The sequence below is a fragment of the Lynx canadensis genome, chromosome C2 (assembly GCF_007474595.2).
Source record: "Lynx canadensis isolate LIC74 chromosome C2, mLynCan4.pri.v2, whole genome shotgun sequence".
Lineage (NCBI taxonomy): Eukaryota > Metazoa > Chordata > Mammalia > Carnivora > Felidae > Lynx > Lynx canadensis.
The window spans coordinates 152,712,502-152,729,349 of NC_044311.2; the positions used below are offsets into that span (position 1 = coordinate 152,712,502).

Consider the following 16,848-nt stretch of genomic DNA (forward strand, 5'->3'; position numbering starts at 1 on the left):
AAAATAAATTTATCTAGGAATAAAAGCGAGTCAATTTAAAGAAAGTACTCGTTACGTAAGTGGTTCGCAGCGACAACAAAATTAGAGACGGGAGCAGTCGAATCACCAGAACCGGTAAAACTGCAGCCAGGACACGGTAGGGAGGGTGCAGGAAAACTACGGAAGCCCGAAAGGCCAAGAAGCATGCTGCAAAGCGTTCGCCGGGACCAAGAAGAAAAGATGACTCCGCCTCCCCGCCAAGTGCGGCGCAGTGCGCAGGCGCGGCGGCGCGCCTCAGCGGTCGCTGCGTTTCATTGCGCAGGCGCCCGCGAGGGCGTGGGCGCCGGCGTGGTCCCCATGGAGTTACCTTAGCCGAGCCGGCAGCTCTAGGAAATCCCGGGATGAGCGCGGCGGAGGCCGACCGCTGGGCGTGGCTGCTGGTGCTCAGCTTCGTGTTTGGGTGCAATGTCCTCAGGATTCTCCTCCCGTCCTTCTCCTCCTTCGTAAGTGACTGTCTGGCCTTCCAGGGGGCCGGTGGGTCTCCGCCGCTGTCCCCGGCGAGCCCGGTGTAGACACATGGGACTCAGACCAACCGCGTGAGGGCCGGAGAAGCGTCTTGGTTGGGCTGTTCGCCTTAAGGTTTTTCTTTTTTCCTTCCTTCCTTCCTTCCTTCCTTCCTTCCTTCCTTCCTCCCTTCCTCCCTTCCTCCCTTCCTCCCTCCCTCCCTCCCTTCCTCCCTTCCGTTGTTAGCGTCTAAAAGTTGCAAGGCTTTACTCCCAAATCCGGATATCTGGATTCTCGGGGAGAAAAAAAAGAATGACCTGGTAACACCTGGCCACGTTTTTACGTGGCAGCAGCCCTCAGACTGGGAGTTCTCAGTGCCCCTCTGCCAGCCACACTTAGTTCCGTTAACCCCCGGTCCCTGGAGGCATCCAGCAGCCTGGCTGCTGGGGGTCCAGTGCCTGGAGGCCCTGGCCCTTTCGTGCATGTAGTGCCAGAGCGCCAGCTCTGCCAGGTCCCATATGGAAGGATCTCAGGGTGCAGCAGCCCCCGTTCTTGGGGTGAGAGGCAGTGTAGACAGAATCTCGGCACTGTGTGATGCTTCCTGTATTCGAGGGAGCAAAGGGCACTGGAATGCAGCTCTCTGCCGTGCGTTTTGCGTAGGCATGAGTGCATAACCTCGGGTCCAGTCGTCACGGCTGCTGTAAGATATGAATGTCATCCCGTCTCCTTTTACTAGCAGAGGAGGAGTCTGACACAGAGGGTCAAGGGGTTGCACTGTGTCATCCGGTTCGGGACTGCGGGGGTGGAGAGTGATCTTGGTTTGTGATTCTCCTAGTTTTGTCCCTCTGCCTGTTGGAGCCCGAAGAGAGGTTTGGTGGCAAATTTGATGTCAGGTGTGTGTGGGAAACAGGGAGCTGTTTCCTGGGGAAGGGCGCCCTCTTTATGTCCACAGCGGGAGTGAGGGACTGTCTGACAGAGCTCAGAGACTGGGTGCGAGCATTGGAGCATTATTGCCGGAAACGCATTTCTGTGCTGATTTAAATTGGTGGTGTATGTGTGTGTGTGTGTGCGTGTGTGTGTGTGTGTGTGTGTGTGTGTGTGTGTGTATCGGGGCGTGGGGGTGGAATTGAAGACTAGGCAGGATTTCTACTTTCTTTATTCTACCAGCATTCACTGAGTGCCTGTTTTGTGTAAAACTCTGTGCCAGGACTTTACTACCTGCATTGTCCTAAGGCATACAGAATTCTCTCTAACCCCCCAGCCTCCCTTCAGAATCTATCCTGAAGCTACCTACTCTTTAAGATGATGTCCCAAGTACTTAGCATTGCATAAAAGACCCTTGAAGAGCTGGCCTCTGCCCATCTCTCTTTTTTTTTTTAATGTTTATATTAGAGAGAGAGAGAGACACTTGGGGAGTAGGGGAGTGGCAGAGAGAGAGAGACAGACACGGAGACAGAATCTGAAGCAGGCTCCAGGCTCTGAGCTGTCAGCACAGAGCCCGATGTGGGGCTCAAATTCACGAACTGTGAGATCACGACCTCAGCCGAAGTTGGACCTCAACCGACTGAGCCACCCAGGCGCCCCTTTTTCCTTTTAAATAAAAAATTGTGGTACAGTACACATAACATAAAATTTACCATTTTATCATTTTTAGGTGTGTAGTTCGGTGGCATGAAGTAATCCACATTGTTGTGCAACCATCACCACTATCCATCTAGAATTTTTCCATCCTCCTAAACTGAAACTCTGTCCATTCAACAGTAAGTCCCTGTCCTCTGTCACCTTGGCCCTGGCAACCACAGTTCTACTTTCTGTCTCTATGAATTTGGCCACTGTGGTTATCTCATGTAGGTGAAATCATGCAATATTTTCCCTTTTATGCCTGGCTTATTTCATTCAGCATAATGTCTCTAAGGCTCTCTGTGTTGCAGCATGTGCTAGGATTACCTTCTTTCCTTTTTAAGGCCGAATAATATTTCATTGTATGTATAGACCACATTTTGGTTATCCATTCATCTTTTTTTTTTTTTTTAACGTTTATTTATTTTTGAGACAGAGAGAAACAGAGCATGAATGGGGGAGGGTTAGAGAGAGGGAGAGACAGAATCTGAAACAGGCTCCAGGCTCTGAGCTGTCAGCACAGAGTCCGACGCGGGGCTCGAACCCACGGACCGCGAGATCATGACCTGAGCCGAAGTCGGCCGCTTAACCGACTGAGCCACCCAGGCGCCCCTATCATTCATCTTTTGATGGACATTTGGGTTGTCTCCACCTTTTGGCCCTTGTGAATAATGCTGCTAGAACATTGGTGTACAAATACCTGTTAGAGTCTCTGCTTTCAGTACTTTTGGGTAAATACCCAGAAGTGGAATTTCTGGATCATGTGGTAATTCTATTTTCAATTTTCTGAGAAACTGCCAAACTGTTTTCCATAGCAGCTGCACCATTTTGCATTGTCACCATCAATGTACACGGTTCTAATTTCTCCACAGTTTCCAACACTTGCTATTTTCTGTTTTGTTTTTATAATAGCCATCCTCAATGGATGTGAGGGGGCATCTGACTGTGGTTTTGATTTGCATTTTCCTAATGATTAGTGATGTTGAACATCATTTTATATGCTTATTGGCCATCTGTATACCTTCTTTGGAGAAATGTCAATTCAAGTCCTTTGTCCCCTTTAAATATATATGTATGTATTTTAATGTTTATTTTTGAGAAAGAGCGTGAGGCAGGGAGGGGCAGAGAGAGAGGGAGACACAGAATCCGAAGCAGGCTCCAGGCTCTGAGCTGTCAGCACAGAGCCCGACATGGGGCTCAAACTCACGAGCTGTGAGATCATGACCTGAGCCCAAGTCGGACGCTTAACTGACTGAGCCACCCAGGCGCCCCTGTTCCCCGTTTTAATGCAGCTGTCCCTAAGGGAAGGGCATCCTCTGTAGGCCCACAGCAGGGAGTGAATGGTTTTTTGTTGTTTTTTTTTTTGTTTTTTTTTTTTGTTCATTTGGTTTTTTGTTGAGTGAGGAGCTGTTTGTATATTGTGGATTAAACTACTTATTAGGTATATGATTTGTACATATTTTCTTCCATTCTGGGGGTTGCTTCCCCATCTTTCTTAGAGTATCACCTGGATTCTTATGTACCCCATCCCATTTCATCTCTCGTGGGAGCCATATGAAACCAACCTAAATTGCTCAAAGAGGCTGTGTTGGTTTTGTGTTCCTCTATGAATCGTTCATAATTTCCCATTAGTAGAGGGGGAAAGAGGAGTGTTTGTTTCGGGTGTGGCAGCAGCTATAAGGAAGATCTGTCATCATCTCAGGCTCCTTACCTAAGCTTCCACCAAACTCGTGCTCTGCAGCTATCGCACACTCACTAAAGGTTATCGCTGCAGTCTAGTTGTGCCTGGGGCTTGCACCCGTGGATGTTCATCGTTTAGATGAAAGAGCCCTGGGTTTGCCTTTGGACTTGTGTTCACATTCTGTGCCACTTCCCACAGGAAGTACAGCCTCTCTAACCTCAATCCAGTTAGCTTTCTTAAACCCGTTTCCCCTTGGTTGTAGCGCTATTTGCCAGGGTTGTGAGCCAGGCTCAAAGAATGATGTATAGTTATCCCATCAGAGTACAGCCCTTATTTTTGGTGTTCAGAACAGGGAAGAGTAATGAAGAGATTGTACAGCCTGGTGGCTGGGTTTGTGGCGAGGGTCAGTGTAAAGCTGTAAGGCATGCTTTGGTCCTGGGTCGGGTAAAATGCTGTTCTTTCACGACACTTAGAGGCTGCCCATTACAGGCCCTCCCGAGGAGAATCAGAAAGCTTAATTGGGAATGGGCCATATCCTCGTACTTCCAATTATAGCCTTCCCTACAGTGTTTCGGAAGCATTTCCCACCCAGCCAGAAGCAGAGGAGGGGCACGCCGTCCCATTAGTCGGGTAGGCTGGTTGAGGCCCTATAATCTCTTAAGTATCACAAGTCCCCTGCCTAGCAAAGCCTGGCTAGGTCCTGGCGGGGGATCTCAGCTCAGTACTGGGGCGGCGGAGGGGCCTGGATGAGGATACCCGTCCCTGGTGTTGACTTGGCTGGCATTTCCTCAGAGTTCTTTCTCGTCTTCAAGCTGGTCACAGGACGTATGGATGACAGAGCCTAGTTCCTATAGTAGGCGATCCAGGACTTTTTCAGCCAAAGGCAGAGGAACAGGTGGACAAAGATGCCCCCTCGAGCGCCCACTCTGCGCGGGTGTAGGGAGGCGCGCTGCGCAGGCGCCTCAAGCCTGACGAGGGCATTGGGCCGAGTGAACGTCCCAGCGAGCTGCGTGCACTGCGCAAGCGCCCCGGGAACGACGGTGAGGGGCGGGGTGTAGGCAGGTGCAGTGCGCAGGCGCCCCAGGACTGACGCGGCAGAGGGCGGGGTGTAGGGAGGCGCACTGCGCAGACGCCCCAGGATTGACGCGGCCGAGGGTGGGCTCAGCGCTGGCGTGAGCAGCCCCTCCTTCACGGGTCCTCGTTTTGCTGACCCTAGACGCGGGCACAGCGCAGGCTGTCCCACTGGGACTTGGTTTGTGGGGCCGACTGCCATTTTTATAATTGATGATTTTGGAATTGCCTTCATTTTCTGCTTTAAAAAGTGGCCGCCTCCGTTTCCCTATAGGGGCCCAGGCCACTGAGACGAGGGGCAGACACTGCAGGACCTGCCACTGTAGGTGCCTTCCTGGGACCCTCCTCTCCCTTTCCAAGGAGCCTGGTCACCTAGTGAGTTCCTGTTGCAGACCAGGCGTGAGGATGACCCCCAAGTATTAGTTGTGGGGGCGCTGGGGGTTGGGTGCGCAGGTGCGGCCTTGTGAATGGGGTCGTCCACGTGCGGGGGACCTGTGCTGTGAGGAGGGCTCCCGACTGGAGAGCGCTGACCCGCCGGGCGTGGCACGTTGGGCTGTTTTGGGTCCGCAGAAGGGGCCTTGGTCCCTTCTCAGGATGAGGAGTGTGTCGCCTCTATTAGGGACACATCTGAGCGGGCAACCCCAGCATGTCATTCCCCCTGTGCCTCCTGTGTTTCAGGAGGGATGAGCCTTTGGGACTTAAATGGCATTATGCATTAATTTTCAGGTGGGTCTGGTCCAGGGAGGTAGGTGCCAGCCATTGAGTGGTAGAGTGGGGTTTCAGTCTAACCCGGTGTGACCCCAAGTTCAAGCCCTAGCATTTTGTCTGTTGGGAAGGGAGTGTGGAACTTGGACGGGACCTGAGGGTGAGTCTGGTAGGACACTGAGCTCATGCAGGCTGGCGGCCAGCGTCTGGGGCACCAGGGTGACGAGAAGGATCGGTTCTATCCTCGTCTTCTCCCAAGATTCTCCTACTGCCTGTCATCTTAATAACTCATTTTCTGCTTGAGAATTCTTTGTAGACCCATCTCCAGGTCTTTCAAAAGCTGTACCCCACACAGCCTATCTGTTTCTGTCAAGTGGGAGGTTTAATGTCCTGGAAGGTGCTTTTGACTATATAAGGAGGACAGGGGTTTATTTTTGTTTTAAACATTAATATTCAAAACCTTTACATTCAAATCTCATTAAGTGTTACAATTCAATTCATAATTCTAGTATGTTTTAGTTGTCACTTATAGGGAGGTCTTGGATTAATGTGGGTACATATTTGCAAATTTAAACACTTTCGAATAGTTCTGTATACTTGCAGATGTCATTTATCCGTTCCCCCCCCCAAGCACTGCAGTTGTCTAATTTAACCACAAAACTCTTCACTTCTCCCCAAGCTCATTTTCCCACCCTCGCTCACCGAGTGTTGAGTAAACACCTTTGGCCTTCTCGGTTTGTAATTTTCTTGTGTGTTCTGTATACTGCTAAGTAATGTGTTTGTGCTTCTGTTTCTTCTCTTGAAAATCTAGTTTAAAAAAAATTTTTTTTTTTAACGTTTATTCATTTTTTGAGAGATAGAAAGAGGCAGCGTGAGCAGGGGAGGGGCAGAGAGAGAGGGAGACACAGAATCCGAAGCAGGCTCCGGGCTCTGAACCGACAGCACAGAGCCCGACGCGGGGCTTGAACCCACAAACCACGAGATCATGACCTGAGCCAAAGTGGGACGCCCAACCAACTGAGCCACCCAGGCGCCCCTTGAAAATCTAGTTTTACAAGCGAGGTTTATTGATGTGTAATTTGCATTTAGTGAAATTGACGTTTTCTAGGTAGGTGGGCAATTTGATGAGTTTGTGCCCTTATTCAGTAGGATAACCACCATCACAATCAAGATAGGATCTCTTTCACTCAAAAAATCTACTTCTTGCCCATTTCTTGATGTGTTAAGTTTAAACATCCATAGACTCTTTGCTCTTAAAGAGGATTCTGTGACTTTCTTAAGAAAATTTGTCCTATTTTCATCTCCAGAGTGGATCAGGTTGGAGTATATCTGTCCTTTAGTTAGGGGGTTGGGTAGGGGCCAGGCGAGGGCAGAGGGGGTGAAGACAGAGCTACTCTTGGCATGAGGCCTGCAGGAAGATGTGTGGTAGCAAACACACTGCTTTGTGCAGGTGCCCTTGAGAGACCTCTCGTGTCCCCACGAGAAGGACTTCATTGCGCAGGCACCTGAGGTTGCCACCTCAGAGGGGGTCCCAGGACCTGGCACTTGCGTGGGCGCCGGGGGAGACCCGTGACGGGGACATGGCTTCCTGGTCTCTTTCTGAAGAGTTGCCCTGTTGTGCAGAGGGGAGCCTAAGCCGGAGGGACCGACTCATTGTGCGCGTGCTATGTGCCAGTACACGTCATACGTTATCTTCTTTCTTTTTTTTTTTTTTAAGTTTATTTATTTATTTTGAGACAGACAATGCCAGCAGGGGAGGGGCAGAGACCAGGAGAGAGAGAGAATCCCAACAAGGCTCTGTGTTGTCAGAGCAGAGCCTGATGAGGGGCTCCAACTTACCAACCATGAGATTGTGACCTGAGCCAAAATCAAGAGTTGGATGCTTAACAGACTGAGCCATCTGGGTGCTCCTCTTTAGTCTTTAAGAAAAAAAAATATTTTTTTAATGTTTTATTTATTCTTGAGAGAGAGAGCGAGTGAGCGAGCGCGAACAGGGGAGGAGCAGAGCGAGAGAGGCACACAGAATCCAAAGCAGGATCCAGGCTCCCGAGCTGTTAGCACAGAGCCTGACGTGGGGCTCACAAGCTGTGAGATCATGACCTGAGCCGAAGTCGGAGGCTCAGCCGACTGAGCCACCCAGGTGCCCCTCATCTTTTTTTTTTTTTTTTCAACGTTTATTTATTTTTGGGACAGAGAGAGACAGAGCATGTACGGGGGAGGGGCAGAGAGAGAGGGAGACACAGAATCGGAAACAGGCTCCAGGCTCCGAGCCATCAGCCCAGAGCCTGACGCGGGGCTCGAACTCACGGACCGCGAGATCGTGACCTGGCTGAAGTCGGACGCTTAACCGACTGCGCCACCCAGGCGCCCCTCATCTTTTTTTTTTTAATCAAACTTTTAAACATTTTGAAACAAACATGCAGGAAAGTTACGCATACAGTGCAAGGAACCAATATTGTTTCCTGAAACATTTGAAATTAAGCTGTCAACCTGCGCCCCTGCATTCCTGGATGCACCAGTGTATGAACAGGTGGCTTGTCCACAACACAACCATCAGGGACCTTCCTGATCTCTTGTTCCTGTTTTCACTCCTCCCAAGTGAGGTCCTTTGCAGCAAAAGGACCCTGGTCAGTACCATGCGTTGCACATACTTGTCACGCCTCTTCAGTCTGGAAGGATTCTCCGTCTTTCCTGGACTTGCAGGGCTGACATTTCTGAATAGGGCAAGGGCAGTGAGTTAGCACAATGGCCTTCTTGGAACATCCTTGTCTGATGTCGCAGAAGGGATGCTGTGTTCTCATTGCAGGTCTTCTGGCGCTGTGGACTTTGAGTTAGGGGTGTTCACTGTCCGCTTGGGGTGGGTGCTCCAGGGTTTCTCAGTCCTTCCCCGCCCCAGACCTGCGCTGTGGGTGGGTCTCACTCCACCCTTGCTGTCAGGGGATCTGTACTTGTCCTGGCCGCTGCCCAGCGCCACCTGGTGGCCACTGCTCCCTGGTCCTGGGGAGGGAGCGAGTGACCCTGCAGTTGTGTGTGTGCGTGCGCAGGTATCTGGGGACGGTGCATGTGAGCGATGGGGGCCTGGCTGTCGGAGGTGCCCCTTCACAAACCTTTACATCTATATTTCTCCATCTGTGGAAAATCGCAAGTTCACACCCATATGCCTCCAATTCTAATTCAACACTGCAGGATTCATTGTATTCTTTTCCAGATCCATATTTCTTTTTTTTTTTTTTTTTTTTTTTTTTTTTTTTTTAAAGGTTTTTTTTTTTTTTTTTTTTTTTTTAATTTTAATGTTTATTTCTGAGACAGAGAGAGACAGAGCACGAGTGGGGGAGGGGCAGAGAGAAAGGGAGACACAGAATCGGAAACAGGCTCCAGGCTCCGAGCCATCAGCCCAGAGCCCGACGCGGGGCTGGAACTCACGGACCGCGAGATCGTGACCTGGCTGAAGTCGGACGCTCAACCGACTGCGCCACCCAGGCGCCCCTCCAGATCCATATTTCTAATCCCCTTTTCTGACAGTCGGAAAACTGGCTCCATTATTTTCATTATGTCTGCTGTATTTGATTAAGGCTTTGTAACTCCCATCCTCACTGCTGTCTGCTCCCCCCCACCCCCCATGCCTGTTCCCCATGCCTACTCCCCCTCAGCCCCTGTGCCTGCCCCCCCATCCCCCAGGCCTGCTCCCCCTCCCCTCCCCCGTGCCTGTGCTCCCCCTCACCCCCGTGCCTGCCCCCCATGCCTGCTCCTCCCCCATCCCCCATGCCTGCTCCCCCGACCCCGTGCCTGCCCCCCGCAATGCCTGCTCCCCCCATCCCCCATGCCGGCCAGCCCCTCTTGGGCTCTGTCTCTGTGTTTGGCTGGGTGCTCCCAGCCAGTATCCTGTGTGACTCCTGCGCTCACTCTAATGCCAGGCCGCCCTTTCTTGGAGACCCCTGTGGCACTGTGCTTGGCTCTGACCCCCTTGCCAAGGTGCCCCTCTGTGGGAGTGCCCTCCTCCTGCTGGGCTACGCCCTCCTCACTGGCCCCCTACGCCCACCTTCCTCTGCCTACCTAAGAGGATGTGTGCTCCTTGTCAACCGAGTGGCAACTGGAATTCGTTTTCATTCTGTAATCACAGTTTTGTGGTTAGAGTGAAAGATACATCCATTTGTACCAGAGCGATCCATGAGCATATCTACAAAAGGAAACGTATAATGTGAATAATGGTCCACATCAGAGGGAGTTTTTGTCTTTGTGGTGGTTGTAGGGGCAGGAGGACCAGGCAGCCGAGGCTGGCTATGTAGGTAAGGGGCAGCCCGCCCCGCTGGAAGAGACCTCAGTGGAGTGGTGGAGGAGGTGGGGGAGAAGGTGTACCCCCGTGGAGAGGTGCTGATCCCCACTGTCCGCCCCGCCAGATGTCCAGGGTGCTGCAGAAGGACGCCGAGCAGGAGTCGCAGATGAGAGCGGAGATCCAGGGTATGAAGCAAGAACTCTCCACCGTCAACATGATGGACGAATTCGCCAGATATGCCAGGCTGGAGAGAAAGATCAACAAGATGACGGATAAGCTTAAAACTCACGGTACTGGTTTAAGTTGTAGTGTGGAAAGCTTTACGAGAGCTGATTAATAGGGAAGTTTTTATATAAAGATTCGTAGAATATATGTTTTGATTCTTCGATGTTCTAAATGTTGAAAGGAACTTTTAGGTTGTTTGGAAGAAACCCAGTGATCATGATTACTTTCTCCTTACTTGCCTGTGAACCTTTGCTTCCTAAACACAGAAACAACTAACATCTTCTGAGTTTTTCTTCGTTTTCTGTAGGTAGACATTTTCAAATTCAATACATTTTGAGACAAGCCTGAAAAAATGTCATCCTGGATTCCCATGGGCTTTTGTGAATACTCTCAAAAATGCCCAGCAGTGTCCTTACCCCAGTATAGACTTCAGGGTCGGGGTTTGGTCTTGTTCACCGCTACTTTTGCCACCACCCCTAGCAGTCTCCTGTGATGAAGACGTTTTTCACCCATGTGCTGGGTGAGAGAGCTGTCTCCATGGCTCGTAAGACATATGGAAGGGCCCACCCAGGCCCAGGACTAGCCAGGTTTCCACTTCTGGGTTAGTGTGCTGTGTAGACAGGGAGGCCTGGGGAGCAAATCTAGTCCTCCTGGTGAGTGATAAGTGCACTATAAAAAGAATCTCTGATGTAGATGGATAGTTTTAAGCATCTTCACAATTAAAGCTTCAAATCTTATAATCTGTGTGTGATTCTATTTCTTTTTAAAAAAAAATTTTTTTTTTTTAACGTTTCTTTATTTTTGAGACAGAGAGAGACAGAGCATGAATGGGGGAGGGTCAGAGAGAGGGAGACACAGAATCGGAAACAGGCTCCAGGCTCTGAGCTGTCAGCACAGAGCTCGATGCAGGGCTTGAACTCACTGACCGTTTGAGATCATGACCTGAGCCGAAGTTGGCCGCTTAACCGACTGAGCCACCCAGGCGCCCCTGTGTGTGATTCTCTTTTAATGACTGGCATAATGTGTGGCTTTTAAGAAATTCTGTTTTATATTTTCTTTCTTTTTTCAATGTTTATTTTTGAGAGAGAGCGCGCACACACACACAAGTCGGGGAGGGGCAGAGAGAGAGAGGGAGACACAGGATCTGAAGTAGGCTCCAGGCTCTGAGCTGTCAGCACCGAGCCCGACTTGGGGCTCGAACTCATGAGCCAGCAGACCATGACCTGAGCCGAAGTCCAGAATCGGATGTCTAACTGACTGAGCCACCCAGGCACCTGTCTGGTTTATAATTTCTAAATACACTGAATTAGAAAACATTTTATAAAATGAAAATGACATTTCTGTGTACTTTGAGTATTTTTTTCATTTTTCAGGACTGATAATAATGATTTCATCCTTGTTTTCCTTTCAGTGAAAGCTCGGACAGCCCAATTGGCCAAGATAAAATGGGTTGTAAGTGTTGCCTTCTATGTATTGCAAGTAAGTGCCCTATTGTGTCACCTGGGGTCCTTAAAATTGGTACCAGACTGTCCTCCCGAACTCTGCAGCCCCCAGAGTCCAGGTCTGAGAATTCAGGCTTTTCCACTCTCGGCCGCTGTGCTGCGTCATCCTGCCAGCATGGAACCGAGCACTGTGGATTTATAAGTTAGACTAGAAGAAAGCCTTTCTGTCTCTCTTTGAGTTGAAGTACGACATACAGTGTTAGTTTCAGGTGTACAGCATAATGAATCAACCGTTTTCTGTGTTACTTGGTGCTCGCCATCTGCTTTTTTTAAAACTTATTTAGGTCCTAGTTTTTGTGTTTATTCATCTTGTTTTTTTAGATTCCACATGTGAGCGAAATGATACGGTATTTGTCTTTCTCTGTCTGACTTATTTCACACAGCACTGTATTCTCTAGGTTCGTCCATGTTGTTGCAAATGGCAAGATCTCATCTTTTTATTTTTCTTTTCTTTAAGTTTATTTATTTATTTTGAGAGAGACAGAGACAGCACGAGCGGGGGAGGGGCAGAGAGAGAGGGAGACACAGAATCCCTAGCGTGCTCTGTGCCGCCAGCGCAGAGTCTGACACGGGGCTTGAACTCACAATACCATGAAATCATGACCTGAGACGAAACCAAGAGTCGGACGCTTAACCGACTGAGACACCCAGGCGCCCCAAGATCTCATCCTTTTTAATGGCTGAGTAGTATTCCAGTGTGTGTGTGTGTGTGTGTGTGTGTGTGTGTGTGTGTGTGTGTGTGTCTCCCCACCTCCTCTTTATCCACTCATCTGTCACTGGACATTTTGCTTCCGTATCTTGGCTAATGTAAGTAATGCCGCAGTAAACATAAGGATGGCTGTATAGTTTTTCAAATTAGTGTTTTCGTTTCCTTTGGGCAAATACCCAGAAGTGGAATTCTATGTTTAATGGAATTCTACGGTAATTGTGTGTTTAATGTTTTGAGGAACCTCCATACTGTTTCGCAGCGGCTGCACCGGCTGTGTTCCCACCAGCGGTGCGCGAGGGCTCCGAGAAAGCCTTTCTCGGTTGGAATTGTGAGACGTTGAGGTTTTCAGCACATGAATGGTGAAGTGGCTTCCCTGGAGCTCTTTCCTACTGCCTTTATTCCAGTGCAGTTTGGGGAGCGTGTGGGGAAGGGAGAGAAGCTTATTTGGATAGTGGTTTTTTTTGTTTTTGTTTTTGTTTTTTAATTTTTTTTTTTAATGTTTTATTTATTTTTGAGACAGAGAGAGACAGAGCATGAGCAGGGGAGGGGCAGAGAGAGAGGGAGACACAGAATCCGAAGCAGGCTCCAGGCTCCGAGCTGTCAGCACAGAGCCCGACACGGGGCTCGAACCCACAACCTGTGAGATCATGACCTGAGCCAAAGTCGGACGCTTAACCGACTGAGCCACCCAGGCGCCCCTAGAGAGCGTATTTTGTGAGAGTGCCGGTTTGGGTCGCTGGCTGTTGTGTGGTGTGTGGACGTGGAAGTGACTGCCCGCTCTCCGGGGCGGGGCGGGGGGGCCCGCTGTTCCCCTTAAAGTCCAGCCCATTGATTCCCAGCTTTCCTGTCTGGGGTCGGAAGGTTCCTGCGGAACCCCTGCTTCTGCTGCGATACTCTGAGGTCATGGATGTGCTGCGCACACACGAGCGGCTGCCTTCAGTGACCTCTGGGTTTCAGCGCTACACGTGGTCCTCACTGGGGAAGGGATTTGGGCCCGCCCCACACAGCCCAGGTTGTCTGGGTACATTTAAGTACTCACCCCAAGGCATTGTCACTGTGACACTGGCTGGTTTCCCGAGGGCAGGAATCAAGCCAGATTCACTCTTTTATGGTCGCTCATTTGAGTGGCTGATTCAAGGCCACGAAATGGGTGAGGACAACCAAAGGGATGCTGCTTCGCTGCCTACTGTGTAGACTCCCTGGGCTCCCTCCACGTGTAGAGGCCAGCACCGTGTGTGGGTGGGAGATCGACTGGCTTTCCAAGGATCACAGAGGCGTGAGATCACTTTTGTCACTAATAAGGTGTGTTTATCATAGTCTGGCTACTTAAAGGAGATGCTCCATGAGGAAAGAACCCCTTCGTTATGCGGGACCCGGGTTGATTTATCAGCTAATTTAATAGTGCGTATTTGTTATTCATATTAAAACAGTAAAATGCCAGCTCACAGAAGGCTACTTCACTTGGCAGCAGTGCGTGCCAATGTCCTGTGGACGAGTCTCTAATTAGACACTATTTCAGGGTGCCACCAGCGGAAATTAGTGGCTGTGCGTCTGGGTCTGTTTCCCGCGAGGACTGATTGATAGGGCTTGACCTCATCGGTTTGGAGAGTTGCCTTAGTATGTTTGCGCATTTCTCGTCTTTCTTGGTTATTGGTTGTGTCACTGGCAGGTTGTCTGCTCACCGGCAGTGTCTTTGCAGGCTGCCCTGATGGTGTCGCTCATTTGGAAATACTACTCTGTCCCTGTGGCCGTGGTACCGAGTAAATGGATAACTCCACTAGACCGCCTGGTAGCATTTCCTACCAGAGTAGCAGGTAAGAGTTTTCTGGAAATCCCAGGGGAAGAATATGGACGTGTGGGGTACGAGGTGAAGTAACCCCCACCTCGTCCATTCACTAGTGAGCAATTCTTGGTGTCTGGGCCTCACAGCAGGCTCGCGGTGAAGAAACAGGCCTAGAGAAGTTACCTGCCGTGGCCAGGTAGGAGTGCTAGAGTTCTCTGTCCAGTCTGCTTACAGAATCGAGGTCCACTCCTTGAGTTTGATACCCTGTTCATTGAAACGCCCATCTCTAGTCCCTAGATTCTGTGACCTCTCTTCGTTCCTCACGCTTGGCATTTCTCCAGCATTTACTGCTATTGGCTGTTCTTTTATTTTTGAAAGGTAACATCCTTGGGATGTTAAAAGCAGTACATATCATTAATGATGAGAAATACAAGAACAATTTTAAAACCATCTCATGGGCTATAGATAACTTCTTTTAACTTTGTGGTATGTTTTTCCAGTCTTGTTTTCTATTTGTTTTATACAATTAAAGTCGTCTGGTACATGTAACTTTATATCCCCTTTTACTTTATATTGTAAACCCTTTCCCGTATCAGTAGACTTTTTAAGGAATTTCAAAAAACTGGTCTTCATTAATTTCTCTGTTAAAGATATTTGTTTAGGTCCTAATTTTTTACTGTCGTAGTCGGGTTATGTAATCTGTATTCTGCAATGTGCATCCTTGCCCGCCAGCCTTTGGTTGTGTTTTGTGATCACGCTGAAAGTAATTTACTGAGTGAAAAAGAATGTTCCCAAAGATTCCAATTTCACCGCATCCTTCTCCCTCTGCCCCTCTTCTCCCCCCCAGCCTTGTGGGCACTGCTGGTGGGCTCTCAGGGCTGCTGAGCAGGAGAGCACGAGGCCCCGGCATCTCGGGGGCCACGGGCACTCTTGCAGCCTGCTTTCCTATTGCTTCGTCATCACCTGGGCACGAACGGCAAGGGTAGACATGGCCTAGTTTATAACAGTTATAACAGTATTTTGAGAAGGAAAAACAAATAGTCTTACAGGGTGGTTTTCTAATTTATTAATGTCGTAAATAACAACACGCCTCTCTGGCAGGAAAGAAATTCGCATCACTGCCAGTTCGTGTGATTGTTACTGAATGAAGGAGGCAGCCTGTGAATCAGGTCTGATGAGTTTGAATCCAGGAGACACAGTCTGAGTTTTTCGTAGCCTAGCACTGCTGAGAAAGAGTTGGATTCCGGTAAATTAAAGGTAGCAGAGGCCGGAAATATGGGCAGAACCGTTGGCATGCTCTCTGATGTTGAATTTCTTGGTTTCTAGGTGGTGTTGGAATCACCTGTTGGATTTTAGTCTGTAACAAAGTCGTGGCTATTGTGCTGCACCCTTTCAGCTGAGAGACCAGACGAGTCCAGCTGAGACGCTTGTCAACAGTGGATTTTCCCTTATAGGTTAAAAACCTGATACTTTTTTTTTTTTTAAAGGAAACAGAAGCACACAGGTTAGGTTTTTTTGTTGAATGTGTTTGTTCTTGGATCTTATGTGAGATACGAGAGGCCTGATCTTGTGCACTTGTCGTTGAGCCAGACGGCCGGTCTCTGGTCTCTCAGGCGAGTGCCCTGGCCGGCAGAGCCGCACGTTTGTCGGGAGAAGGGTGTGGCGTGGGTGTCCACATGCTGTGACTCGGGGTCTGCCCTGTTGGCATATTTTAAAGGTCATGTTGCCAATGGGAAGTCGGTTTTCTAACTTAAGTACTCTAAAGACTTTGTGCTATTCTTGACCCAGATTAGAAAGCAATTTAACTTTAATACCGCCAGTGGAATTTGGAATCTCGTGTAGTACTGCTAAGAGTAACACTAACTGACATTGCTTGTGTTTTTTCCCTTCCTGTGTTGAAATGTCACGTGTTGGGCAAGCCTTTGTATAGTATTATCTACTTATCTGAAGCTGTTGATTTTTCATCACTGTGTTTTGTAATGTATTCATGATATCATAATGCATTGTTTTATGCTTGAATTGTATGTTTTATATTTAAAGCATTTCAAATGAAGTCTGTTTTCTAAGCATTTAATATTTATGCTCTGTAGAATGGAACAAACTTAAACTGGGAATTCTGATTAAATTAATTTGAGTGGATACATTTTTAAAAACACTTCTTTTTTACTGTTGCTCTTTTTTTTTGAATTATAATTGACACATAATGTGTTAGTTTCATGAGTACAACATAGTGATTGGTATTTGTACACACTGTGAAACGATCATGATGAGTCTAGTTTCTCCGTGTAAAACACTTTTTTATAATTAAAAGTTTTGCAAGGGCTTGTGTGACTTTTCCTTCCTTATGATTACTTAACTTGCTATGACCAGCTTGTAAATGACAGGTGACAGAGGGCTTTGACTGTTAACTCAGTTGGCCACTGCACCTTAAAACTAAATCCTGTCACTGGTTTTTAAAAGGTAGTATTTGTATTCCCGAGTCCCCTAATGACCTGAGAAGCTACCAGTTGTGCCAGGAAAAGACACAGTGCCAGAACGCTCTAGTGCGTGTCTCCAGAGTCGGGGTCAGGTTCCTCTTCTCGTTCCTTCAGACTTCCCAGCCCCGGGCTGACTTAGCTTTTCTCAGAAAGGACGTGCATCACGGGAGTATTTCTGGCGAAAGCATCCGAGGGGGTGTTTTGGCCACAAAGGATGAGAGGCCCACCTGCCGAGGCGAAGAGGGGGCACCAGGGAGCCTCCGGGGCCAGGCCCTCGAGGCCGCGTGCCTACCGCCCGCGCTGAGCCAGCTGCAGGCCT

At 49.1% G+C, this 16,848-nt stretch overlaps 1 protein-coding gene across 4 annotated transcripts; it reads left to right on the forward strand.

The window, feature by feature from the left end:
- The first annotated feature begins 310 nt into the window (after positions 1-310).
- Positions 311-16,375, forward strand: GET1 (guided entry of tail-anchored proteins factor 1). Of its 4 annotated transcripts, XM_030329592.1 has the most exons (6): positions 311-482; positions 9,958-10,123; positions 11,470-11,537; positions 13,969-14,083; positions 14,169-14,248; positions 15,379-15,436. In XM_030329592.1, exons 1-5 carry the CDS (start codon positions 381-383, stop codon positions 14,210-14,212), a joined length of 495 nt encoding a protein of 164 aa, XP_030185452.1. In that variant the 5' UTR covers positions 311-380; the 3' UTR covers positions 14,213-14,248; positions 15,379-15,436. The 4 variants fall into 4 exon arrangements, with proteins under 4 accessions (XP_030185452.1, XP_030185451.1, XP_030185453.1 ...); XM_030329591.1 differs by lacking the exon at positions 14,169-14,248 and having other exon boundaries at positions 15,379-16,375; XM_030329593.1 differs by lacking the exons at positions 311-482; positions 14,169-14,248 and adding an exon at positions 4,922-5,177 and having other exon boundaries at positions 15,379-16,375.
- Positions 16,376-16,848: the final 473 nt, after the last annotated feature.